The sequence below is a fragment of the Callionymus lyra genome, chromosome 7, assembly GCF_982586985.1.
Source record: "Callionymus lyra chromosome 7, fCalLyr1.hap1.1, whole genome shotgun sequence".
NCBI classification, from domain to species: domain Eukaryota; kingdom Metazoa; phylum Chordata; class Actinopteri; order Syngnathiformes; family Callionymidae; genus Callionymus; species Callionymus lyra.
In genome coordinates, this window is record NC_141824.1 from 21,452,633 (window position 1) to 21,478,603 (window position 25,971).

General features: G+C 41.8%; 2 protein-coding genes across 3 annotated transcripts; one reads left to right on the top strand and one right to left on the bottom strand.

Moving 5' to 3' along the window:
- Positions 1 to 1,520: 1,520 nt before the first annotated feature.
- Positions 1,521 to 16,926, bottom strand: urb1 (URB1 ribosome biogenesis homolog). 2 transcript variants are annotated; one of them, XM_087795047.1, is made up of 39 exons: positions 16,742 to 16,926; positions 16,524 to 16,663; positions 16,161 to 16,312; positions 15,548 to 15,677; positions 15,382 to 15,478; positions 15,237 to 15,322; positions 15,037 to 15,162; positions 14,853 to 14,974; positions 14,013 to 14,208; positions 13,671 to 13,808; positions 13,418 to 13,591; positions 13,197 to 13,317; positions 12,996 to 13,121; positions 12,282 to 12,394; positions 12,075 to 12,194; positions 11,881 to 11,997; positions 11,620 to 11,752; positions 11,159 to 11,317; positions 10,874 to 11,079; positions 10,601 to 10,813; positions 10,355 to 10,531; positions 8,771 to 9,596; positions 8,238 to 8,439; positions 7,979 to 8,159; positions 7,178 to 7,236; positions 6,932 to 7,113; positions 6,757 to 6,867; positions 6,633 to 6,696; positions 6,391 to 6,559; positions 5,487 to 5,589; positions 5,258 to 5,418; positions 5,088 to 5,199; positions 4,912 to 5,018; positions 4,466 to 4,609; positions 4,196 to 4,305; positions 3,946 to 4,119; positions 2,809 to 3,050; positions 2,173 to 2,733; positions 1,521 to 1,844 (listed from the first exon to the last, which is right to left on the bottom strand). In XM_087795047.1, the coding sequence occupies exons 1-39, from the start codon at positions 16,863 to 16,865 to the stop codon at positions 1,663 to 1,665; spliced, it is 6,660 nt and encodes a 2,219-aa protein (XP_087651173.1). In that variant the 5' UTR covers positions 16,866 to 16,926; the 3' UTR covers positions 1,521 to 1,662. The 2 variants fall into 2 exon arrangements, with proteins under 2 accessions (XP_087651173.1, XP_087651172.1); XM_087795046.1 differs by having other exon boundaries at positions 10,601 to 11,079.
- A 2,001-nt stretch (positions 16,927 to 18,927) lies between these two features.
- On the top strand, positions 18,928 to 25,955 carry masp1 (MBL associated serine protease 1). The gene is made up of 12 exons (XM_087796479.1): positions 18,928 to 18,990; positions 19,399 to 19,633; positions 20,244 to 20,421; positions 20,483 to 20,611; positions 21,678 to 21,871; positions 21,939 to 22,086; positions 22,733 to 22,851; positions 22,922 to 23,003; positions 23,061 to 23,189; positions 23,255 to 23,577; positions 24,365 to 24,553; positions 24,617 to 25,955. Exons 1-12 carry the CDS (start codon positions 18,986 to 18,988, stop codon positions 25,031 to 25,033), a joined length of 2,148 nt encoding a protein of 715 aa, XP_087652605.1. The 5' UTR covers positions 18,928 to 18,985; the 3' UTR covers positions 25,034 to 25,955.
- The last annotated feature ends 16 nt before the right edge of the window (positions 25,956 to 25,971 follow it).

Below are 25,971 nucleotides of genomic sequence, written 5' to 3' on the forward strand. Positions count from 1 at the left end.
TCTTGATACATGTATATTTGACAAATTAAAGCACTTGAACTTGAACTTTTTTTATGAGTGCAGGCAAAGTAAGGGATTCCATTTTTGTTAAATGGCAGATGGTTCAGAAACAAGTTTGTCACATCAAACATTTCATCTATGCTGTATGTCTTGATACATGTATATTTGACAAATTAAAGCACTTGAACTTGAACTTTTTTTATGAGTGCAGGCAAAGTAAGGGATTCCATTTTTGTTAAATGGCAGATGGTTCAGAAACAAGTTTGTCACATCAAACATTTCATCTATGCTGTATGTCTTGATACATGTATATTTGACAAATTAAAGCACTTGAACTTGAACTTTTTTTATGAGTGCAGGCAAAGTAAGGGATTCCATTTTTGTTAAATGGCAGATGGTTCAGAAACAAGTTTGTCACATCAAATGTTATCATTTATATAGCTCTAAATATATATTTAAGATGGAACAAATGGTTCAAGTAAAATTAGACTTAAATGGCCTAAATTAAAATTGAAAGCACAAAAAAAATCAATAAAACATTTAACAACAAAATATAGAGAAGTTTTGGAGAAGACAGTCAAAAAAAAGAAAAGCTTAGAGAACCTCCCCCATCTTGTTGATAAAACCTCGACCTCAAAAACACAACCTTGCACATTATTTTCTTTTCCAGCCTCCCAACATTTTTCAGCACCACTTGTTGGTCGTATCCCACACGAGAAGTCTCGCAGTCAAACCTCCATTTCAAAAGCATTTATTCGCAGAATGGACGTGCAGAACTCAACTGACAACTTCACCTACGAATGGGAGTATTATTACACTTACGTGGACCCTGTGATCGTGGATGAGAGCAAACTGCAGTATCATAAATGTGAGTGAGTTTATGCACATTTAGTTTCAGGGCTTTTGTGTGATATTTACCTATGTGTTACATTCTTGGTATCTCAGACTCAGTGGTCATAATATTCTGGGTTGTTCTGACTGCTCTGGTGGGATTCCTCTTCCTGCTTTTGAATCGGATGTCTGTCATCGGGAACATTCAACGGTGAGTCTATTCACTTTGTTTATGAGGTTTGCAGTCATAGATCCAAGGTAGTTACATTACCCAAGATAACAATGTAATGTTTAAAAAAATATTTCATTCATGGAAATGTGTTCAGTATAAAGGAGAAATATATGATATATATTAAAGGTGCCTAAATTCGAAAATAAGTATGGAAATGCACAAATGAATAAGCAGAAATAAATGTGGAAATACTAAAAGTGTAAAGTACAAATGTGTCTAAATGGAAATAAATATATTTACACATATTTTACACTTTTATTAGATTAATATCAAATGTATTTCTTTTAACTTAAAATTAAAAATTATGGTCCCTCTATTATTCCATATGATTAATACCTATTATTTGATTCCTGTGTTAATATTTCACCTTATTTGTCTGTAGGTACAATGGAATGAAAACCAAAAGAACCAGAAGAAAGAGAACATTGTCAGCATGAATAACACCTCAAATTGTATTTAAAACAACTTTATATTGTCCAAAAACAAATATGTACAGTCCATCTCTCTTGTCCTTTAAAGAAATGAAAATAAACAGTTACTCTTCAAAATTATTTTGGTAATATTAAAGCATTAAGAAGAAGAAAAGTCTGAGCATGACTTCACTTCTTAGCGGCGAGAATCTTTTTGCAGATGGATCTAAGGGAGTTTTCAGCCAGTGGTTTTTTAACTCTTGGACACCGGACTGTGTTGACCAGCTCGACGTGGGACAAGAAGAGTTCTGCCGACTCGGCGCCGCTCCAAACTTCAGGGATGTACAGAGACAAGAGCGACATGGCAGCATCTGAAATGGAGGATGAGACAAAAAAAAAAGAAAAGTTATATGTTGAGCAAAACTTTCAACAAAATGATGCATATTTGTCAACACAACTTTTATCGCTCAAAGATGTTTAAAGTAAAAAAAAAATCCCTCTGATGCACGGAAGGACTAACATTTTATCATTAAAAAACGGTTGAGTCTCTGCATCCGTGTGCAAGATTTTAAGGGCTACAAACATCTAAGGCGTCACAACAGCATCTCAAGGGTTATTATTCTGGCTCTTGTCACAACCGAGTCACGCAGAATTATGCTGCTCTTCAAATTCCTGATAATAATAATGAACATATCTCACCACACTCCTGATCCTGGGTGATGACTGGCAGGCACGCGGAGACGACGGCCCGATGGATTTTAGGAAGCCGACCTTGACTCTCCAGTAGATGAGTCATCAGTTTGGTAAACAACTGGCAAGTGTCTCTTCTCGCTGAGCTGCTGGAGTAACACCGGGACTCTAAGGCCTGGTGGTACAGTCTGAGCAGGTCGGCCTTCAGAGCCGAGTCCTGCATCAAGCGATCCGCTATGTCTCGGTGTTTCAAAACCAAGGGTTGTGCCCACTTCAAAAACGTCATGGCTTGTTTGTCGTCGTACGCGGCTTCGACCAGCCACCTGAGCGAGCACTTGGTGAGCAGGTGAGCCGTGTCCACAGACATCTGATCGATGTCCGCCCCGGTTGGTGACGTCGGGACTTCAAGCGGCAGCTGCCAGTGCTGGAAGACAACAGTGAGGGCGCTTTTACACTCCATCAGCTGAATCTCCTCTTGTTTCTCCGTCTCCCTCTCTTCTTCTTCTTCTCCTTCTTCTTCTTTCCTGTTTGACGATAATCGTTTTCCTCGACCCTTACTCTTCTCAATCCCTGTTGGTCGGAGAAAACATGATTGAAAAATGATATTGTATCAACAAACATGGTCCATGAGTGTCAACAACTCACCCAGAACCTCCTCCAGCTTGTGCTTCTGGAACAAAGCTTGTGTCTGAGTGAGCATGAGGGTGTCGTGGGTCAGGGAGGCCCAGCAGAGGAGCAGGGTCAGCACCTCGGGACAGGAGAGAGTGCGAGGTCGCAGGGTCAGCCAGTAGGACTGTTTCTTTACACCGAACGCCGCGTCCCGGTGTTTCAGGACGGAGGAGAGCGTCTGCAGGAACGAGCCGAGCAGACCGACCTTCAGACCGGACCTGTCGAAGCACAAACGCCAGAGAGAGTCCATTGATCAAACTCTTTATCTATTCCTGACACACTCCCTCCAATCCGTCATCATTTGATTTACTCTGTAACAACAGTCAAGATTTGTTTGATATTCCTGTCATGTTTTTATTTTAAAAAAATGATATATGTTATTTTTTTTAGCTCTTACTAGTTCTAGTTATGTCCATACTTTGGTTGCTCGAGCTTCATTTTAACAACTTAAAATATTTTTTTGTCTATCTCAGTGCAAATTGTACTTTAGTCATATTCTGCTAATGAAACCTGTATTGAGTTGTATTTTAATATTACAAAACCTACCCTTTTTTTCTGTTGTCTTTTTTGTTTGGTTGATTTTTATCCTTTAATTGTACATTTGTGAATTTGAGTTCTATTCTTTTGAATGCACCTACTCAGCTATATATATACCTACATTATTGAACACATCACCTCGCAGGGAGTTGTGATAGTGAAATTGTAACCTGTACTTTTAACTTAATCCACGTTTTTTTAATACATTTAGTTAGTCATTTTAGTTTTTCTTCTTTAGAAACATCATACTACACTATATTACTAAAGTATCGTCCCGCTGACGTCTATAATATTGTGCCATTTAGCTGTCATATAACTAGACTCGGTCACTGTTGAAGTTATTAATGAAATCTATTGTTAATTGTTATTGTTAAGTGTGTGGAGTGTCAACCTCCCTATGGAACAAATAATTCATTCAATTAGTCAATTTAATATAATTAATCCTGCTCCTCGTCTTGTGTTTCTCACACAAAAGTCAGTACAGAGACATTATTTAATCATCATTTTGGTTGACAGAAGCAATACTAGTTTCCTGACAAATTATCAGCTTCTAGAAAAGTCCGTCTTAACTCGTACCTCAGGTGTTCGCTGAGCGCCAAAAGCACACACAGGAATTCGTTGATGACCAGCAGCGGCAAACATTTGACCTTCTCGTCCGTGTCCGTCTTCGTTTCCTTCTTTCCCAGAACGGTGACCCACAAGACACAGGTCAGATCCAGGGTGGATCCGAGCAAATGCTGACCAAAACTCCTGAGAGAGACCATTCATTCATAATGAAAACATGAAAATAAAATGTATATACAGTATATATGCTTGTTTAATTTACTTTTTCTGTATCAACTGCAAGATCCAGTTGAGGAGGCCGCAACTTTTGATGAGGTCATAGGCCGCTTTGTTGACCCGGGCCAGCTGACACAACACCCGCAGGATCTGTGACTACACAAACATTTTTCTGTTTACAATATTTTATAAATAATACAAAGCTTTTGTAGATGTAAAACATTTATGACAATTACATTTGCACAACACTTTTTTAAAAGAGTGTAAGACAGTCATGATTCAAGTCGGACGATCTAGGAATGATGTCTCGTCATACCTGTGACGTCTCATCGCACAGGGAGCTGCTGCTGAATCCCAACAGGTTCTGAAAGATTCCCTGACGGCTGCACACGTCGTAACACTGTCCGTCCTTGACTCCCTCCTCCAGCACACTCAGGATCCACTTACGTTCTAATTTGTGCTGCAACAATAAACACACAACTGTATTTAGCTGTACATTAAAAAAAAAAAAAAATACCATTTGCTATATGAGGAAAGGTAAAGACTTGTCACATGTAAACTAAATATTATGAACCTCGATTTGATCCATTTTGTACGATGTCTTTGAACACAAGACATTTTCACTCTTTTATTCATATTTACATACAATTGAATTCACAGTGTCGGCAAATTTCAAACATATATTTCAATTTCTTTTGAAAATGTAATTAGTTAATGTTGATTGAATGGTTAAAAAAAGAAAATAAATGGGTACATTTGTACCTCCAAGTCAAAGCCAAAGAAGAGTTTAGGGAACTCGGGAACTCTCCTGAAGTCCAAGCCCTGGTAGGACAGCAGCAGGCGATTCAGCACCATATACATGTGGTCCTCTAGGGAGAGCATAAGAAGAGATTGTCAGAAGCCTCACGGTTTTGAAATCTCAGGAGCTGGTGTCAAACCTGGTCTGAGCATCTGCTGCGCCACTTTGCTGATATATGTGGTAACAACGAACGAAAGACTTTGATTCTGCTGCCAAACTCCGTTCTTCATCGCCTCAATGAAGCAGAGCAGCTGCAGAGATGAAAAGTTTAAGAAGGTCTTCCACAAAGAACATCAGTTTGAAGCTCACCTGAGCTTTCTCTCTGAAGCGAGCTGCCTCCAGGTGTTGGTAGAAGCAGCTCAGCACGTGATAGGCTGCTGCTCTCATCTTCTGGTCGTGGCTACTCAGCGCCATGACGGTCACGCAGAGAGCGTGGACGGACACAAACTTTCTGCAGTCGATCACCGACTCTGCCGGGAGAACAGACGAACACATATTAGAAATGGATGGTGAAGAAGGAGAGTCGCAGCGCACCCACCTGGACGCAGCATGTTGCTGAAGAGTGGTAAAAGGAAGCAGGGATCGTAAATATTACTGAGATCATCTGCTTCACCTTTGCTGTAAATCATTTCTTTGTCATCCTGCAACACATCCAAATAACATAAGTGATAGAATTTGACACAAGAATATTAACCGCTTTTTTGGGACTATGGTACGTAATATTACTCCGCGAGGCTCCCTAATAGTACTCCGCGAGGCTCCCTAATAGTACTCCGCGAGGCTCCCTAATAGTACTTCGCGAGGCTCCCTAATAGAACTCCGCGAGGCTCCCTAATAGAACTTCGCGAGGCTCCCTAATAGAACTTCGCGAGGCTCCCTAATAGAACTTCGCGAGGCTCCCTAATAGTACTCCGCGAGGCTCCCTAATAGTACTCCGCGAGGCTCCCTAATAGTACTCCGCGAGGCTCCGTAGTATTGCTCCGTAGTATTACTCCGCGAGGCTCCGTAGTATTACTCCGCGAGGCTCCTTAGTATTATTCCGCTAGGCTCCGTTGTAATACCCCGCTAGGCTCCATAGTATTACTATGCAAGGCTCTATAGTATTACTCCGCAAGGCTCTGTAGTATTACTCCGCAAGGCACTGTAGTATTACTCCGCAAGGCACTGTAGTATTACTCCGCAAGGCTCTGTAGTATTACTCCGCAAGCTCAGTTATCTTACACAGCCAGCTCCACTTCTGTAGTTCAAAAAAGGGTTTCGGTGGAAATCTTACGTTCATCGTGATGATTACAGAGAAGGTAAAACTAACTAGAATAAAAGCAATAACATTGATTTCATTCGTAGTCAAACATCATAAAGTTTGTTGGCTGAAATTATGAGTAAAAAGATTTTCTGACGCACAAAACACACAAATATACAGATTGAATTCCATCGGTTGTCACCTGTGGGATGATCCTCCGCCGCTGAGGGAATTGTTCAATTGTTTTCAGCATCTTGTCTGGGTTGAGAAGAGCCAGCAGGTCGTCTGCGCTCGTCTGCTTCCACAGGGAAGCACCTAGACTCTTCCGGGTTTTGTGATGCTCCAGAGCTGCAGGTCCCCATACGATGGATCTGTGGTTCAAGTCCATCGAGAGGCGTTTAGAAAAGTTGACATTTAAAACTCAAAGAAAGAAAAGAGACTCACTGGAACTTCAGGAGACTTTGGTCGTTCTTTTCATATTCCCGGAGTAGTTGTAAAATGGTCTGATCTGAAATAAATAAAATGAAACGATCTGGAACAGGAACATGCAACACTAATGCAAGATTACCTGTGATGCTCAGAGTTGCTCCATACGCTCCCAGAAGTACAGCAAAGTGGTTGATGTCACAAATTGCCGGGCACTTCTTCACCAGACAAAGAAGAAGTGACACCAACATTTCTGGAAATAAATTTACAGTTATAGAAGCATAGAAGAGAAAAAAAAAGGGTTGAACTTTTCACACCTTTAGCTCGACACAAGCTCACGTCTTCCTCCAACATAGTGGGCAGGAACAAGGAGTGGTTGTTGATCATCATGTGCAAGGTAGACAAAGAGATCAGATCTTTCTGGACATCCGTGTCAGCATATACAAAAGATAATATATTTCTGAATGTCTCCAGGAAACGATAGTCTCTGTAGCGATACCTGAACAGGAATATTGTTTGTCAGTGACGTGTGAATCAACATGAGGATTATATTGACAACTTACTTGAGTCCATTCTTCACAAAACTGTTCCATTCGGCTGCACCGATGTCACCGGCTGATGTCTGTGTATTAGAAATCATAGTTTACTCGCTTTGAAAACAGCTTTTCCATCATTTTTAAAACATTCAAGTATTTTTATATTTTTATTTTTTACTACTTAATAACAGTAAAACAAGATTAATAATCTTAATTTAATGCTAACATGTAGCAACCAATTTTAAGATTATAAATGTAAAATATTGACCATCTGGATAAACCGCCCTAATAAACTCCCATTGACCATTATTTGTCACAAATACACATATCTATACAGTTGTTTTGGCAAAATAATAGAGATCCTAGCAGTAGAACGCAAGTGAAACTAACATCCTAATGTCGCTAAAGAATTCTAGGTTGCTAATGTAACCAACAAACCTGCACAATTAGAAAAACATGTGATTTAATGTGCAATCTGTATGGAATTTTAATTTCAGATTAAAAAGTAATTTACATTTACAGGAGGATCAGTTCGGATAAAATTGTGTCGTTTAGGGTATTTTTTATTTTCACTGATAAACTTCCTTGAAATCATTCAACTTTTCAATTTTAAATGTTTTCAAACCTGCAAAAAAAAATCCCACAATAGAAACTAAAGCAGATAATCATGCAGATGAATATGTATTTTTACCCACAAAAAAAGGAAAAGTTAAAAACTTTAAATTGCATTAATCAATTGAGATTGTTTGTATAGAATATACATCCTTATATTGAAGACACTTGTGTAATGAGCATAAAAACAGAACAAGTTCATAAATTGTCACCAACCAAAAGTTTCTGGAGTCTTTCAAGGATGCTGTGCTCATTTGTCAGTGCAGCCACACTCTGTTCTTTGCTCCGGCTATAAGAAGACGTGAGACACTTGATGGCAGCAGTTGTGACACGTTTTCTCCACAACTCTTTTTCTGGATCAACTAGCATCGGTGTGATAACATCTTCGAGCTTCCATCTGTTAGGAGACACAAAAACATTTAAACGTATCAATGCAGGAAAGATCTACTCTTAAACATGAAGGTTAAAAACTGACCTTTCAAACATATCTGCCTTCTGCAGAGCATCGGGAAGCTTCGTGATCAGGTCTGTGAAGTCTGTGACGTTTGTGACCTTCATAAGACTTGAAAGTGTTTCGACGACCAGTGATCCAGACTCTTCCTTCATGTCTCCAAGTACGACCTCAGTCATCTTGGGAAGAAGGACTTGTTTGAGGGAATTTAAAACCTCTGCTTGCACTAAAGGGAAAAAAGAGCATTTAAAGTTAAAATGATGTTATTAGTTAACAAACTGTGTCTTGTGTACCAGGACAGACTATTAGAGCAATGCTGTGATGAGAATCATGGAAAAAAGACTAGATAGGTAAACACTATGATCGTGGGTTGACAGATTCTTCTTTGGCTACAAATGAAATCAGAAGTAGGATGTCATCATGTTCTTTGTTTTCCAACTCTGACTTAATCTAGCTTGTACAGTTCCTTCAGAACTTATCTTTCAACATTCAAATACGTCGGATCATTCTAAGAATATTATTACAATTATTAATATTATTCTGAATATATCACAAACCTTCTATGGGTCTGGCTGGATCGTCCTCTGCTGCCCCCTGCAGGTAGCTTCTGATCACTGGAAGGAAGGATTCCATGTGCTCTGCGAGCTGCTCGAGGTTCGAGGAATCCAAACACCAAGTTTCAAAGACCAGACGGTGAGTGGAACAGTTCTGCAGCAGCAACGAGCTGATGGTCACAGCGCCTCCCAGTGGATGCTGCAGGCAGTGCAGCAGCACTTCGGTACAGATGAGTCGAGCGCTGCCCGGCTCGCTGGTCAGAATCTGGAGGAAGAATTCCTGCAGCGTTGGACTGGAGAAAGACAGCAGCAGCTTCCCCAGACCATGTAGGTGGGCCTGCGACAGGAAGGTGTCGTCGTCCCGAGACATCTTAGTCTCGGTGAGGATCTGCAGCGCCGCCTGACTGTAGACGCTCAACTGTCCGGCTTCATCGTGAGTCGAGAGCAGACTCTGGTGAGGGAGGAGCAGCAGCCTGGAGACCACGTCTCTCCGTTTGGAGGGGTCCATGTAGCTGTGGAGAGCCAGGAGAGCCTGGAAGGGTCTGGACTGCTCCTGCGTCGTGGAAAGACTTTTCTCTGCCAGCTCCTGCAGTACCGCACTCTCCACTGCACCCAGGTACGGGGAGAGGAGGTCCTGGTGATCCAGGTCATGAAGAATGGGAGCACAAGACGTCAGTAGAGCGGTTATATCCTCGCTCATCTGGACGCTTAGACGCTTCGCTGCGACAGGGTTGAGAGAACTGGCGGGGAGAGCAGCCAGCTCCAGAGCCAGATACCACTGCTGCAGGCACGGGTGCTTGAGGACGGAGCCCAGCGCAGCGACAAGAACCTGCACATACAGACACCGGCAACTGAAGAAGCACGTATGTGAAAGTCCATGTGTTCTTCAAGATATCTTTAGTACATCAGATGTTTTTGTCTTACAGTGAGTAGTGTTCTGGTCAAGTTACTTTCTGAGTAGCATGTTCACCTTTTGTCCAGACCTCAATTCAAGAGGGACGTTACAGACGAGCAGTACGGAGGTATTTGGATGTGCGTCTTTTTGAGTAACACTTTTTTCTCTAAAGAGACACCGTTTACTTTGTAAATAATCCTTACCCTTGGTCGAGTGAGGGCGAGTAGAAAACGAGTTAAGTTTGAATTTTGGATGAACAATCACTTTATCACTGAAAGATATTTTGGGACATTTGTCTTTTCTTATTAAAATAATGATTTTGATGCTAAATGTAGTTTCAAAATAAAATAATAATTTCTAAAGTAAAAAGAAAATCATGATTCAAGTATGTCCTGTTGTTTTACAAGGCAGAACGATGGTGATGCATGAACAAAAAAAAACAATCTGATTCACCGGACGATCATACGTAGTTAAACAGTTAGTTTGTTGGCCGTTACAATCAATATTAACGTGATGATTTTAGCTGCAACATCGATGTCCTCTTTGAAATACAGTGAGTGTTTGTGGCTATAACTGACCACAGGCCACTGCAATGAACTTCTATTCTCTTCTATATTCTTTTCTTTAAATCTTTAACTTTAGAAAAAGGTCATGTGTCTTACTCATCGTGACAGAATGCAAGCTGTTCTCACCTGTTTCTTGTCGCTGTCACCTGATGTTGTCGTTTCCATGAAGAGCTCAGATCCTTCCTGGTTCGTCTCCATGGTCTCGGCTTGCGTCGTCTCCTTGAACTCGTTCAGCTTGATAAGAAGCGCTTGAAGAATTCCCATCAACCTGTGCAACACCTTAGCTCCGATGCCTTTAGAGAACTGTGGATGAAACTAATTGCATCACTTTGTTTCAACAAAAAAACTTGACAGTATTTCCACGACTCTTACCGAGCCAAAGTTTTCCACCGTCGACCTGATGTAGAGGGTCACCTGCTTCACGGCCAGAGGAAAGTGGGTCATTTCCAGAGAAGACATGGTTTCTTCTAAGCTGAAGCTCTCCTCCAGCACACAGCTCAGTCCTTCGCTGTACGCAGCTTTCATCAGAGCGCTGAACGAAGTGCGGCTCTGAGGACTCGTCGCTTCGCCGTCACATGACTTGAACTGCCAAAAACATTTTGTCACCTTCAAGTGTTCAAATGAGTCGTTTGATGCTGCACCAACCAGGTCCTCCCGACTCTGCCCAGGGAGCCACTTGGAGTAGTATTGATGCAGCTGCACGATGGATGGATGAGGAGGAGGAGGAGAGGAGTCGGCAGTGGGCAGGAGCTCTTTGTCGTACTGCAGCAGACACAGGCAGAGAGGAAGCGGGTCTCGCTGGGAGTGCAGAACATCAGACAGCACCGCTGACAAGTACTCAAACACAGCCCCTGTGAGACACATTCAAACACTGGAGGTTGAATCCGGCATTTCTTTTTATGTCGCGATACAACTGAGGAGCTTGTGTACCTTTCTCTGCTGCCAGGGTGTTTCGGGCCTCCAGGGCAGCAGGAACTGCAACACTGAAGGGGAAAGTCTGAACGATCAGATCTTCACTCAACACTGGTCCAAAGTTTTCAGTCTCCCCTTCAGTTCCCTCCATGATGACATCCAGCATGTCCAGTACGTCTGCAGGACAAACAATAGCTTGATAAAATATGAAATATTTTAAAAGCACTCAAGAGAGCACAGACCTCTGCCAAGCCTCCATTTCTACACGTTTCAGCAGTTGCATAAAATAACTCACACACCACACACAGTGGTGCGACCCAGTGACCTTTGAACCCTACTTAAACCCATATAGGACTTCAATACACCACAAGGATGTGATCATCTATTCCTTGTCTGGTTTTTAACATGTTCTTAAGTTTTCATTGAAAAGCTTGGATCATTTTGTTGTTATTTTGATAAAACATTTTTCAGAAACACACCATCGATGTGAGAGACTGGAATACTGGCCACCTCTCCATCCTGGTTGCCCAGGTTGGCTTGAAGATACGCGGCGTCCTGCACCAGACTGGCGACTTTGTCAGTGTAAGTGTGAGAGATGGACACCACAAAAACCTGGAGAGAGTAGCATAAATGTGCGTCAACATAATATTCCTCTTTCTTTTTTAGTTACTGATCAAAACCGAAGAAGCACAAGATTGTAATGGCAACAGATAATATTAATAATATAAAAAAGTACACACTCGCTCCAAAAACTTGATGACCTCCTCTTGTTGGTTTGGATCCACCTCAATCAACTGGTCAAGCCAGAGCTCCAGTTCAGTCCAGGTGTACTCGAACACACCACGGTCTTTCAACACCTGATGACAAAAGAAGGGATGTTAGAGAACCAGGTGGATCGGCAGATTAAAAGACAGCGACGGAGGAAGAGGCTCACTTTGAGGACCAGCATCCGAGTGGAGGACCTGAGGTGTCGACAGCTGCTGCTCATGAACATCTTCAGCAGCAGATAAAGAACCGACTTCTCTCCTGAAGTGGACTCAGTGTCTGGTCCCTCCTGAAATAAACCATCAAAGACTTGAACCTACGACTATTCCACTGCTTGATTTTATAATATTTTATTTTTTTGTAAGAAAAAGGAGACCTGAAGACGAAACCAGGAGAACTTGCTTGCAGGCAGTTCCAAAGCTAACTGCAGCATCTGGAACTGCAGAACTGGAGGAACTTCTTTTTCAGAGTCTTTTTCTGACATCACACCTGGAGGAGTAGAGAATATTTTTTTTAAAACAAAAAACATTTATCCTATTGATTTTAAAGTTCCCATTTATTATTGGCATGGTTTTAAAATAGCAGTTCTGGCTCCCCCTAGTGTTGAAACTGATAAAGTATCCTTTTATGCAGCTTTTTGGTTTTATCTTCCTACACAGAAACAAAAGTCTATAAGAATATAAAAAGACAAAAAATGATTTTAAAATGTAACATATTGTATACATTTTATATGTAAACCTAAATACATGTTTAAACTAACTCAGTTTTTTTACGTTAAATATTTGAGATTCTAAATTTATAAAGTCAGAATCTGTTCACTTGAAGATTTAGATGTTCATATCCATTTGAAAATGTTGGGTCAGAAGTCCACGCAACAGATATTCATGCAGCTTTCCAAATCTGAGCTGCATTGATTTGTTTGTTAAAAGTTTGATAAAATTAAAGTGGGAACAACGTATGAATTTTTTCACAGTTACTTGTTTACATTGATGCTGTGTAGAAGAAAGCCTTATTTAAATGCGGACACATCTTTTTGTGCGAATCTTTTGGAAAAAAAGTTCAGCCTCTTAGAGGTTTGCGCAAGAGTTACCTTTTAAGAGTTTGCTGAAGTCGAACTTGCTCTGGGCGATCAGGTGCGGAACGACTCTCTGGTACAGAGCGAGAATCTGAAGAATCAGAGTCTTCTGAACGATGACTTCTGCCGAGTCAGCCACGGCTACAAAATCAGAGAAGAATCTGTTTAATGGAAATGTTTATTTTAAATAAATGATCAGTGATGTGTGATTGTCACCTGATGATGATTTTGTCTCATCGCTCTGCTCTTGAGTTTTTATCTTTTTCCCACCATCCATGCTCTCCTGTCTGTTCAGCAACTGCCAGAGTCCAATGATGGTCGTCGTCTCTGGCAAGACCTATAGTTAGAAAGCAGAGGGTCACAGGATGACAACATTCTGACTTCTACGCCGGTTAGTTTAAGATGTTTTTTTTGTATGTGAAAATCTGGATTCAAACCTTGCTGAACGTCTCTCTGTACTGCTTCACCAGCTCCTCCATCGTGTCAGGAGAGTACAAGTCTGAGACTGGATCCTCAGATTGGTTCGTCAGATACTCAATGTTCTTGTTGGCTTTTTTCAATGTGAAGTTCAACATGGACAGAGTAGTGAGCTGCACGCCTGTGTTGTTGAACTGTCAGGGAAGACATCGTCTCACATCCAGTTCATCTGATCTAAAGAAAAGCTTGGTACATTGGAAATATGTAACTCACATTCAGCCCCTGTGTGAAGAAGCCCTTGTTGAACACTGGAGGGAAGGACAGCACCATGATCATGGAGAGCAGGTGAGGCACAGGAGCCACTTCACTGCTGCGGAAAATGGTGGAGATCTCTGGCTGTGCCTCGTAGATCTGGAAGCAAAAATTGACTCATGGACTCAAAATGTGTAGGTCATGATCATCTGCGATTTTCAGTGTTTCATGAAGATATGCAAAAGTTTGGTGGTCTTTTAGATTAACATCGGGATCCACAAATATTTTGAAGGATTCCTTACTCTCCATGCAACTTTATCATACACTCTCAGTTCTCCAAATCCAGTCTTCCTCCTTCCCTACCTGCTTTAGCAGCTTCAGATTGTCCTGCCAGGCCGTTTTGGGGCGCGGACTGAATGAGTACTGAGTCTCCTTGAAGTATCGGGTCAGAAGGTCCGGGCTGGACTTGAGCGTCTTCACCACTAGTTTGGACACCAGGTCGTCTTCCGTCGCCTGCCTCAGCCCAACAAGAAACTGGAGCAGCACAATGTTTCCGGGTCTGGAGAAGAATGTAGTCAGCTTTAGGACAAAGATGACTTTCACAAGAATCCTGAACATGTGATCAAAGTACAAAAAGATCTAATACGGATCAAAGATTTAAAGATGAATGAATAAATCCCTGTCTTTTCTTAAGTCTTACTATTTTTTTAAAACTGCAATTATATTTGTACAAACTACTTAAAGTATAATTAGTTTGAAATTGATACTCCTTATTAAAGCACAAATGATTTAGTTTACGTAAAAAATTACATGACCGAGACAAAAATATCTAAACAGATATATGCAATATGAAAATATAAATTATCTAATATTTAATTTTCTCTTGTTTATTTATTAATTTCCTTTAAATAAAACTTGTTTTCCACTGAAAGATGGTATCTAATTTCTAGTGAAATAATCTTAATGTGTTATACACGCACGCACACAAACCAACACACAAACGCACTCACAAAACACTCATTTGCTGGAACCTGCTTTTCTATTCTTTTATAATATGAAGATTAAACTGAAAAGTGTCTTGAGATAATCCTGTTATGATTTGACAGTTATTAAAATTAAATTGAAAACCATCACCTTAAAAAACACAAACAGAAAACAAACTCTAAGACAAACAGAAAAACCAAAAATTCATCTCTCATTTACCTGTCGCCAGTGCCAAGACTGGCATCGTGGAAGCTCAGGCCGTGTTTACGTGAGGAGCAAAGATCCAGAAGAAAACTATGAGCGAGTTCTCGCACCACTGAGACTCCATTGCTTTCTGATTCCTGTGCAAACCGACAACTTATCAGATTAGCTTGAACGTTACCAAAAAAGACGTCAAACTCACATTGACGTCGTCGGCGACGGCATCTACGATCCCGTTCCACCTGTACAGCGAGGCAATGTTTGCCAGCACAACAGGACTGAAGAAGCGAACCTTCTGTGTTTTGGTGATGCCTTTGTTGAAGAACACCTGCAGAAATATATAACACATCATCATCAGCGACGACCCAACAAGGATGTGTGTTTTAAGAGCGACAAACTTACTCTGCTCTTTAGTGTTGACAGTATCAGATTCACTGACGTCATCCTGTCTTCCTTCAGCCCAGTGCTCAGTATCTCTGGCAGGAGTTCTATAGAAATAATATTTCAGACAATACCAAAAAAAAAAGGGGCAATGATGAGCCATTACCTTTAAATGTTAATATCTGTCCGATTGTTGCACTGTCACCCGACACCAGGAAGGACAGCACAAACTTAATGTAGGACATCCGGACCTCTGCTCGCACCTTAAATAAAACAAATCCAGATTAGGTCTACTGATGGAAAAAAATACGATAAAAATTCAGATATCTTACATGCTTCTCCTTTTTATTTGCAAGTGCAGCCAGAGACATGCCGATGTGGATGTTGTTCAAAACTTCTCTGGCAGCCTCTGGACCCTGCGACACCATGGCTGTGAGAAAACTTAGGCACCTACGGAGATACCTGTGAAGAGTTGGACAATCATCATTTAAACCCATTCTGTTCGAGTTCAATCCAATCTACGGTTACTGGTCGGTGCAGGACTTGTTTATCATTTTAAAGACACTAACTCCAGAAGACCTCAACCCACAGGCCCCTCTATGAGATAGATATTATTTATTCAACAGATTCAATATGAAGAGATTGTTTCAGTGTTGCTTTTATTCCCTTTACTAAGATAGGTTTTTAAATATCAGGCCGGTCTGCATCATCATATTTGAGTTGTCGACTGTGTCACAACACAAATGTCATTGATCTAATAATCTTGTTTTTTTAAAAATAAGGTTCAGTATGAATAAACTTGTCTGGTCTCGATTTCTAGTGCTTATCCAGGTTTGGGTCTTAAATCTTATTATGGACAATGTTGACCAAAAATCACTCTGCCTAACATGCTTTAAACGAGGATAATAAACTAAAAACCAATGTGATTATAGTGCATCGGCCTACCTGTAGTTATGGGAAGTAAAAGACGTCTGAAGGGTCTTCATGTAACCAGACAGGGTCTTCTTGACGATGGCGTTGCCCACCATGCTGAAGTGAGACAAGTCACTGGCGGTGCGCAGCAGGATCATCTCCAGACTCTCGAACACCAGCATCATCTAAGCATCAACAAGGCGTGTTCAGAATCCGATTTTAAAAGGGCTGCCTTTCATCTTAAGGTAAGGTAAGGTAAGGTAAAACTTTATTGATCCCTCAGGAGGTCTCCTTCGGGAAATTGTTTTTTTCCAATAGCCACAGAAAATACAGCAATTTTTCATAAAAAAATAAATCAAAAATAAAATAAGATAATAAATAAAAAAAGAGACTTACTTCATTATCCAGCTTCTTCTCTGCCTCCAGCAGTTTAAATATCTCTGCACACTCCATGGAGATCTTGATATAACCCTCAACTACGTCGTACAAGTCTGGTGATGGAAGCTTCTTGGCGGTGGAAATGAAGGTTGACAATCCTGTATTTTCCAGTCAGTGTGCAACAAAAGTAAAACGTTAGTTAGAGTAACAATCGATGCACTACGAGATGAACTCACCCTTCATGGCAGTAGTGGGGTCCTTCAGCATGGCTTTGAAAACTGTCCCATTAAACTCAACATTTGCCTTTTTCACCGCTGGGTTCGACTCCCCAGAGTCTTCGATAGGTCGCTTCTTACTCATTTTGTTTACAGCGTTTGCTAACTAAACAGTAAACACCTGACTTTATTTTGCATTCAGAGAAAGTTAGTCTGTCACACACGTTGTACTGTAAACACGCTGCTGGTCACCAAATGATCGTCCGGGTAGAAACCCTGAGTGGGAGACTAGTTCCGCGTCTTACGTCAATTCAACAAAGTCCACAAAACCACAATTTTCACCTACGTATTAGCCGAAAATATAGTTTTTAAAAAGAGCAAAAGTGCAAAGGATTTTTGCGGCACCTTCTATACACTGTTAATACATTTTAAAAAAGAATCTCAGTCCCCGTCGGGGAATCGAACCCCAGTCTTCCCGCGCGGATACTTCCGCTAAAAATCCCTAAAGTTTCCCCATTCATTTGTATTCATTCCTCCATTGATAACCGCTTTATCACGGGGTCAGGGTCGCGGGGAGACTGGAGCCTATCCCAGAGTCATAGGGCGAGAGGCAGGGGACACCCTGGACAGGAGGCCAGTCTGTCGCAGTACTGAAAATCAATACTATTTTCGGCCACAGGGAGGCAGTCGGATGATAACACGGTAAAAGAATGACATGTTCACGCTCAGCGTTAGTACCCTTTTCAAGTTCAGCGTTCACCAATCTCTTTAAACACTTTCTTAAGTGTTGTTGAAACGTGGTTCATTTAAAGGATAGTTGGGCAAAAAAACTGTATTTTAAGTATTTTAAATATCACTTACAATACGTAATACTTAACGTCATTCGTTCATTTAACTGGAAAGAAAAAAAAGTTGTGTGCATCGGCCAGGAATCAGGAAACCAGGGTCTTTATTCTTCATTAGACATTAATTAAATACTTCAACAGACAGGGACACATCTTGATATTTACATTAACTGAACTATTTCACTGTAATCAATGGATTTTCAAACATTATCCAATAATCAAAAAACTTGAATGTGACATGAACATGGATTTTTATTTTAACACATGTAAACACCTTTAACACTAAACACATTATAAACACACCGTATATAAACAACCTATAAACAACTTGGACCTGGTGGTCTGTTTGAAATGTCCACCCATTGCTGAGTTTAACACATTGTCTGTAGCCTCTTTATATTTTTCGAGCTTCAGAAAAAAACAAATGGACGGAAATTTGTTTACAATTTAATTGTATTTAAAGTGTCAAAACATAACAAACTTATCTCAAGACATAAAAACGGTGTGTGCGTACGTGCGTGTTTGTGCGTGTTCTTCCTACTTTAACTCTCAGCGTGCTGCCCCCTAGTGGTGATGTTCATAGAGTTAAGAAAGGGCATTAAATCTCAAGCGTGTTTATTTAGATTCAGTTTGATAAACTTCTCAATAAACTTTATTGCTAACTGTCTTTATTTAGCTTTAGGTTAATAGTGATACACTGTATAGTTGTTTACGGTTATAATAAGTGCAGTCTAAACCTTTGATAAACCAAATCAAGGCTAAATCTAAACTTCACTGTTAAATAATTTAATTCCAGGTGTGCAATTTACAGTTATTTTTTGGGGTCAATACTTATTATTTAAAGTATTGAATTCAATCGTCTAGATTTGGTTTAAAACGAGACGTTGATAAAAGGTCTTGATTTAGACGAGTCTCAATATAAACTACTCTTTAAATTGGTAAATGTTATACAACTTATTCTTATTTTGTGTTTGTTTTATTTAATATTTATCGATAAAGCTATATCGTCTAGATCTAACTCAGCGAGTCCGAAAGATGGGACAAATATTTAGAGTCGTGATAACAAAAGAGCCTGAAAAACATTTCTCCAATTGTTTATTTTCTTAACTTCTTTTCTTCTTTTCATTACACAACAAATCCTCAGGATTTTGGCCAAAATGGTAATGTCGTGTTTTTCTTTTTTACAGATCTGTATAACAAAGAAGTCAGCGAGAAGGTTAAGTATGTGTCAGACTTCCAAGTTTTAGAAATGTTCTCGTTTGTTTCTTAAAAAAAAGTGACGTCAGAGAAGACGCAACACGTATGCGTCACGTGACCCGCCGAGGGTCTCGCGGAGTACCCGGAGGAGGCCCCCCGAAGGAACTCCGCCCAAGTGTGCCGAACTCTTTTGTCCACTTAGTCCAGAGGACCAGCAGCAGTCATGAGGTGAGTGACATAACGGACCCTTTCTGTATTGTACCACCACGTGACGTGACGTCACAGACGCGCGGCAGCAGGTGAGATCACAGGTGAGATCACAGGTGCGGGTCCAGCGGTGGGTTCGACAACGAAAGATGGTTCGAAGAATTCCCGCGAAAACGAGTTGTTTGAATTTTTATTTGTTAATAGCTCATTCCATCACAAGTCAAACTGTCATCACTTAAGAGAAGTGTGTAGTTGTGTGTTTGATTGTGTAAATGTGTGTTACAATTTAGATGTGTGTGACTGTATAGATGTTTGTTGTGACAATTTACAATTTTTGTGACAATTTACATTTGTGTGACAAATGTGTGTGACTGTGTAAACATTTAAATCATGTGACAAATATTGTTTTGTATTGTTTTGTCCCTACAGGTCTTTCGTGTTGTTGTTTCTGGTTGAAGTTCTCGGACTGGACGCCCAGCGCCTCGACACACTCCTGTCCTCCCAGGTCTACGGAAGCCTGAACTCGCCAAACTTCCCCGACCCTTACCCGCCGGACTCGGCGCTGCGATGGAACGTCAGCGTTCCCGAAGGATTCCGGGTCAAGTTGTACTTCAGCCACTTCGACCTGGAGCCGTCCTACCTGTGCGAGTACGACTACGTCAAGGTCAGACTTTTTAGTAACACAATCGGCGACACAACAACACTGATGACATGGAACAGACATCACTGTGAGGACCAACACACACACACACACACAGACATTACCATGACGACGGGTTCTGAGCTACAAGCAGCCCTTCTCTCTGAAGGGTTCTCACGGTCCCGACAGACATTCAGAACCAGGTCCAGAGGATCCTGGAAGACGGAATGTTCTTCTGTAAATATTTATGTCCTTCAGATTAGTGTGTGTTTGTGTGTCTGCCGGGCAGTTCGTTGACCCCGTTATCTTGTGTGTCTCTGCTGCTAGTCAAACTCACTCATGTGGACTTACATGTGTGTGTGTGCGTGCATATATATCTATGTTCTTCGGACCCCCGAGAGCCCCCTTTTCCCGTGACCCAATTGGGTTGCTCCCCTTAAAACCTTCACTGAGAGGTCACTAGCCTACGTGATTATTTTCAAAACTAGTCTTCTAAAAACCATGTTGTCTTCTACACAATATGCGATAGATATCAAATATGTGTGTGTGTGTGTGTGTGTGTGTGTGTGTGTGTGTGTGTGTGTGTGTGTGTGTGTGTGTGTGTGTGTGTGTGTGTGTGTGTGTGTGTGTGCAGGTGGAGGCGGACGGCGAGTTGCTGGGGTTGTTCTGCGGTCGCGAGGACTCGGACACCGAGTCGGTCCCGGACGCTCGGGTCATCACGTCTCCGAGGACTTCCCTCAGCATCTCCTTCAGATCCGACTTCTCCGACGAGGAGCGTTTCTCGGGCTTCCTGGCCCACTACAGCGCCACAGGTCGGAGGTCAGAGGTCACCTGTGTGAACGCTACGATTGACGGGCCGTCTCTCTCCGTCAGACGTGGACGAGTGTGAGGGGAGCGACGAGGACCAGCTCTGCGACCATTTCTGCCACAACTTCCTTGGGGGGTTCTACTGCTCCTGTCGCCACGGTTACCTGCTGCACTCGGACAACCGCACCTGCCGAGGTCAGTCGCTCCGGCTCAGAGTCACATGGATCTGCATTGTTAACCAGTTGGTGCTGATCCGGATCAGAACCAGGGATTATGATCAGCCCAGAATGCACCCTCAGAAGATAACTGTGTGTGTGTGCATGTGTGGGGGTGTGTGTGTGTGTGTGTGTGTGTTACTTTGATTACAGTATGTGTGTCACTTTGTTTATGTCTGTGTTAATTTGATTATATGTGTGTGTTACTTTTTTAATTGTTTAAGTGTTTGTTTATTATTTATATACTGTATGTGTATTCATCTTTTTATGTGTGTTACCCTCTTTGTGTATTATTTTTATGTGTGTTACTTTGTGTGTCACTTTGTTTATATGTGTGTGTTAATGTGTTAGTGTATGTGTTAATCGGTTTAGTCGGTGTTAATTTGTTAGTGTGTGTGTTCAATTATTGTGTGTTACTTTTTGTGTGTTTGTTTATTATTTATATACTGCTTGTGTATAATCTTGTTATGGGTGTTACCCTCTTTGTGTATTCATTTTTTATACGTGTGTCACTTTGTTTATGTGTATGTGTTAATGTGTTAGCGTATGTGTTACTTTGTTTATGTGTGTGTGTGTTAATGTGTTAGCGTATGTGTTACTTTGTTTATGTGTGTGTGTGTTAATATGTTAGCGTATGTGTTACTTTGTTAAGTCTGTTTTGATTTGTTTTTATGTGTGTTCAATTATTGTGTGTTACTTTTTTGTGTGTTTGTTTATTATTTATATACTGCTTGTGTATAATCTTGTTATGGGTGTTACCCTCTTTGTGTATTCATTTTTTATATGTGTGTTACTTTGTTTATGTGTGTGTGTGTTAATGTGTTAGCGTATGTGTTACTTTGTTTAGTCTGTCTTGATTTGTTTATGTGTGTGTTCAATTATTGTGTGTTACTTTTTTGTGCGTTTGTTTATTATTTATATACTGCTTGTGAATAATCTTGTTATGCGTGTTACCCTCTTTGTGTATTAATTTTTTATACGTGTGTCACTTTGTTTGTGTATTACTTTGATTATGTGTGTTACTATGTTTATGTGTGTGTGTTCAGTTGAGTGCACAAGCGTGTTCAGGGAACGGTCCGGAGTTCTCAGCAGCGTCGACTTTCCATCCCCGTACCCCAAAAGTTCAGAGTGTCGTCATGTGATCGAGGTGGAGTCCGCGCTGAAGCTCGCACTCCACTTCGACGACCTCTTCGATGTGGAAGACCATCCAGACGTGCAGTGTCCATACGACTACATCAAGGTGTCGCCCTCTCTCACACACACACACACACACCTTCACTAACACACTCGGAATGTGTGTGTTTTAGATCGAGGTGCGGGGAGGAGTTCTGGGTCCGTTCTGTGGTTCTCGCTCACCTGGAAGCGTGGATGTCGACGGGAACGTTGCCGTGGTGATTTTCCACAGCGACAACTCGGGAGAGAACCGCGGCTGGAGACTCAGCTACACCTCTGAGGGTGAGACGGCTGTGGGGGAGACAGACTCATATGCTGTGTCTCAAATCGCATACTTCTCTTAGTATACTATAAGTTAGTATGCATCAGGATAGTGTACATACTAACTAGTACGCAAATTCTCCACAGATAGTATGTCTAAAATTAAAGTCTGCCGCTACGCACTAACAGGAAATGACGCGACAGCTTCTTCTTCTACTTCTATTTAACGATGTTTCAACCAGCTGTAGGAACACTATCGACACCTGCTGGCAGCACGTTTTGCAAGTTTGGAAGATGAAATAAAGAAAAAATATGAGAATCGAAATATTCACAAGATATTTAAGCTGGTATCAGCAGCGAAGACGTGTCATCCTTCTACTGCTGCTGAAAATACACCTGTGAGTATATGATATATATGCATATATATATATATATATGACGTAACTTCCGGTTAAAACGTCATTAAGATGGCGGCCGTTTAGGGTGGTTAGTGTCCATTGAACCATACTCAGTTTTGTGGGCGTTTTAGTACGCCACTTTAGTGTGCATGGCGCACTAAATTTCGCATACTAAGAATTGAGACGCACTTACGCACTAAAAATACTAACTTTGAGTACGCTAGTATGCGATTTGAGACACAGCAATAGACTCATACCTCTCCTGACAGGAAGTCGCTGCCCGCCGCCGCAGCGTCCACTGAACGGACTCATCAGTCCAGACCAGTTGGAGTACTCGTACAGAGACCAGGTGTTGGTCAGCTGCACCCCAGGATTCAGACTCCTGAAGGTTTGTTTCGAGGCCAGGGTGAAGGCGGACAATTTCTGCTCCCCCTGCTGGTCTGACGTGTGTATTGCAGGCGGGAGGAGATGGGGTGGAGCAGCTGCAGACCGAGTGTCGGGCGGACGGTCGCTGGACCGAGGAGGATCTCGTCTGTGAAGGTTAGTTTTGGACGTTCTGATCCGGGCTGGAGACCGACGTGCGCGACTGTGTTGCAGTGGTGGACTGTGGAAGTCCAAAGCAGGTGGACCAGGCTCAGTTGCGGCTCATGGACAACGGCACGTTTTTCGGGGCGACGGTCCAGTACGAGTGCAGGGACCCTTCGTCCAGGCTCAGCCCCTCTGACGGTGACGCTCATAGACCCCTCTCCCCCCACCTCCCTGGGTCATATATGGATGAGCTTTTGTTGCAGGTACTTACCACTGCGGTGCAACGGGCCTCTGGGTCCATCCGGAGGTCGGCGCTGAACCGCCCATGTGCATGACGGCCTGCGGTCTGCCCAGCCGCCGCTTCCCCCATCAGTCCAAGAGGATCGTGGGGGGCCGAGCTGCAGAACCAGGCTGGTTCCCCTGGCAGGTTTTGCTTAGCGTGGAGGATTCTTCTCGCGTCCCAGAAGACCGCTGGTTCGGTTCCGGCGCACTTCTGTCCAAGTCCTGGATCCTGACCGCTGCCCACGTCCTCCGATCACGGCGCCGGGATGCCAGTGTCGTAGCAGTGGCCCCGGAACATGTCACTGTGAGTGTGTCATGTGTGTGTTACTTTGATTACAGTATGTGTGTTACTTTGATAATGTGTGTCATTTTGTTTATGTGTGTGTTACTTTGTTCAATTATTGTGTGTTACTTTTTGGAGTGTTTGTTTATTATGTATATACTGTATGTGTATAATCTTGTTATGTGTGTTACCCTCTTTGTGAATTATTTTTATGTGTGTTACTTTGTGTGTCACTTTGTTTATATGTGCGTGTGTTAATGTGTATGTGTTAATTGGTTTAGTCAGTGTTAATTTTTTAATGTGTGTGTTACTTTTTTTGTGTGTTTGTTTATTATTTATATACTATTTGTGTGTAATCTTGTTATGTGTTACCCTCTTTGTGTATTAATCTTTTATATTTGTAATACTTTGATTATGTGTGTCACTTTGTTTGTGTGTTAATGTGTTAGTGTATGTGTTACTTTGTTTATGTGTCTGTTCAATTATTGTGTGTTACTTTTTTTGTGTTTGTTTATCATTTATATGCTGTATGTGTGTAATGTTATGTGTGTTATCCTCTTTGTGTATTGACGTTTTAATAAGTGCGTTACTTTGATTGATTATGTGTGTTACTATGTTTATGTGTGTGTTAGGTTCCCGTGTATTACTTCGTTTATGCGTGTTCTTTTCATATGTGGGTTACTCTGTTTGTGTGTTTGTTACTTTTTTGATGTGTGTCACTTTGTTCATGTGTGTGTAACTTTGTTGATATTTGTATAACTCCGTTGATGTGTGTGTTACGTTATGTGTGTGTGGGTGTTTGTCTTAGGTGTATCTGGGTCTTATGGACCATCAGGATCAGTCCAAGTCTTCAGGTTTATCTGTGGATCGGATCGTTCTTCATCCAGACTTCCGTCCAGAGAACTATAACAACGACGTTGCTCTGGTGAAGCTGCGTGAGGAGGCGTCGTTCACTGATGTCATCCGTCCCGTCTGTCTGCCGTCTCCTCGCTCGCACGTGAGTCGGTCATCTGGGTCGTCTTCCAGGCCCACGGAGTTAACCTCTGACCTCTGTTCCTAGGACCAGGCTGCTCCTCTTCCCAACTCTCTGGGGCTGGTGTCGGGCTGGGGTTTAGCCCAATCCCTCTCTGACCCGCTGCAGGACTCGGGGACCAGGACTCGCCTTCAGTTTGTGAAGCTGCCCGTGGTCCCTCAGCAGGAGTGTGAGGCCAGCTACACCTCCCGCTCCGCCCACTACAACATCACCGACAACATGTTCTGTGCCGGGTTCTTTGAGGGGGGGCGGGACACGTGTTTAGGGGACAGCGGGGGGGCATTCGTGATGGAGGAGGAGGCGCCCAACCAGAGGTGGGCCGTGTTTGGACTCGTGTCCTGGGGCGGACCGGAGGAGTGCGGGAGTCGGAGGGTTTACGGGGTCTACACCCGTGTGGTCAAATACCTGGACTGGATCTTGAACAAGACACAGGACCCCCTATAGTGGGACACTGACTGAACCACCTCAGTTCTGTTGACACACTGATGTGGCTTTGTTCCAGTGTGTAGTACAGGTGTATCCAAATATACACACACACTTCAATATACTCTGATGACATGCATGATCCACCCTACCCTGTCTCGCATTGGCCAGTACTCAGAGCTGAGACCAATAAGAGACACAGTAAGGCAGGTGATGCCTGGAAACGTACTGGATAATGCTGTGAGTCATAGATGTTCACTCGTGTTAACGTCACTTATTTACTAGTTACAGTACCACGACTCAACTTCTGCTGTTCACACTGTTGGTCGCTACAATACTGTATTCAACTTCTCGGTCTATGTTGCCATGTCAAAAAGAAACCAACCGCTTTTAAAGTCACCCTTAGGCTTGGGTTATTGTGAGTGATGGAAGCTCATATGTGGAGTTTGCAAGATGGAATACATTTTGTTACATAAATAGTGTTGATATAAAAAAAAGTAAAAACACAAGGGACCCCCATGTTATCTAACATGTAACTTCACAACCTGACTTCAGTGTCACTCGACAGATACTCAAAATGACCCCGAAAACAAATGTTGGGGCGACAACATTGAAACTTAAAGCAGCAGTTTATTCTCATTTTATAATGTTGAACGTTTACTATCAACAGGCGACACATTATTAATTCCACATTAAAGCAACTCAACAATAACAAAAAACAACTAAAATCAATTTTTTACATTTACTGAAAAGAGCATGTAGACAATAAATGAACAACAACAACTTTCATTGGTTTCATTGTTGGATTCATGAGGACTTGTCCTGACTTAGACAAGCAAAGAATCATTTAGATATTAACAGTCAGTAACATGTTGTCGTGAAAAAAAAACGAGTTGGATGATAATTCACAGTGGAATTTTGAAATAAATCAATTTATACTTAACGTTTCTTCCTTTGCA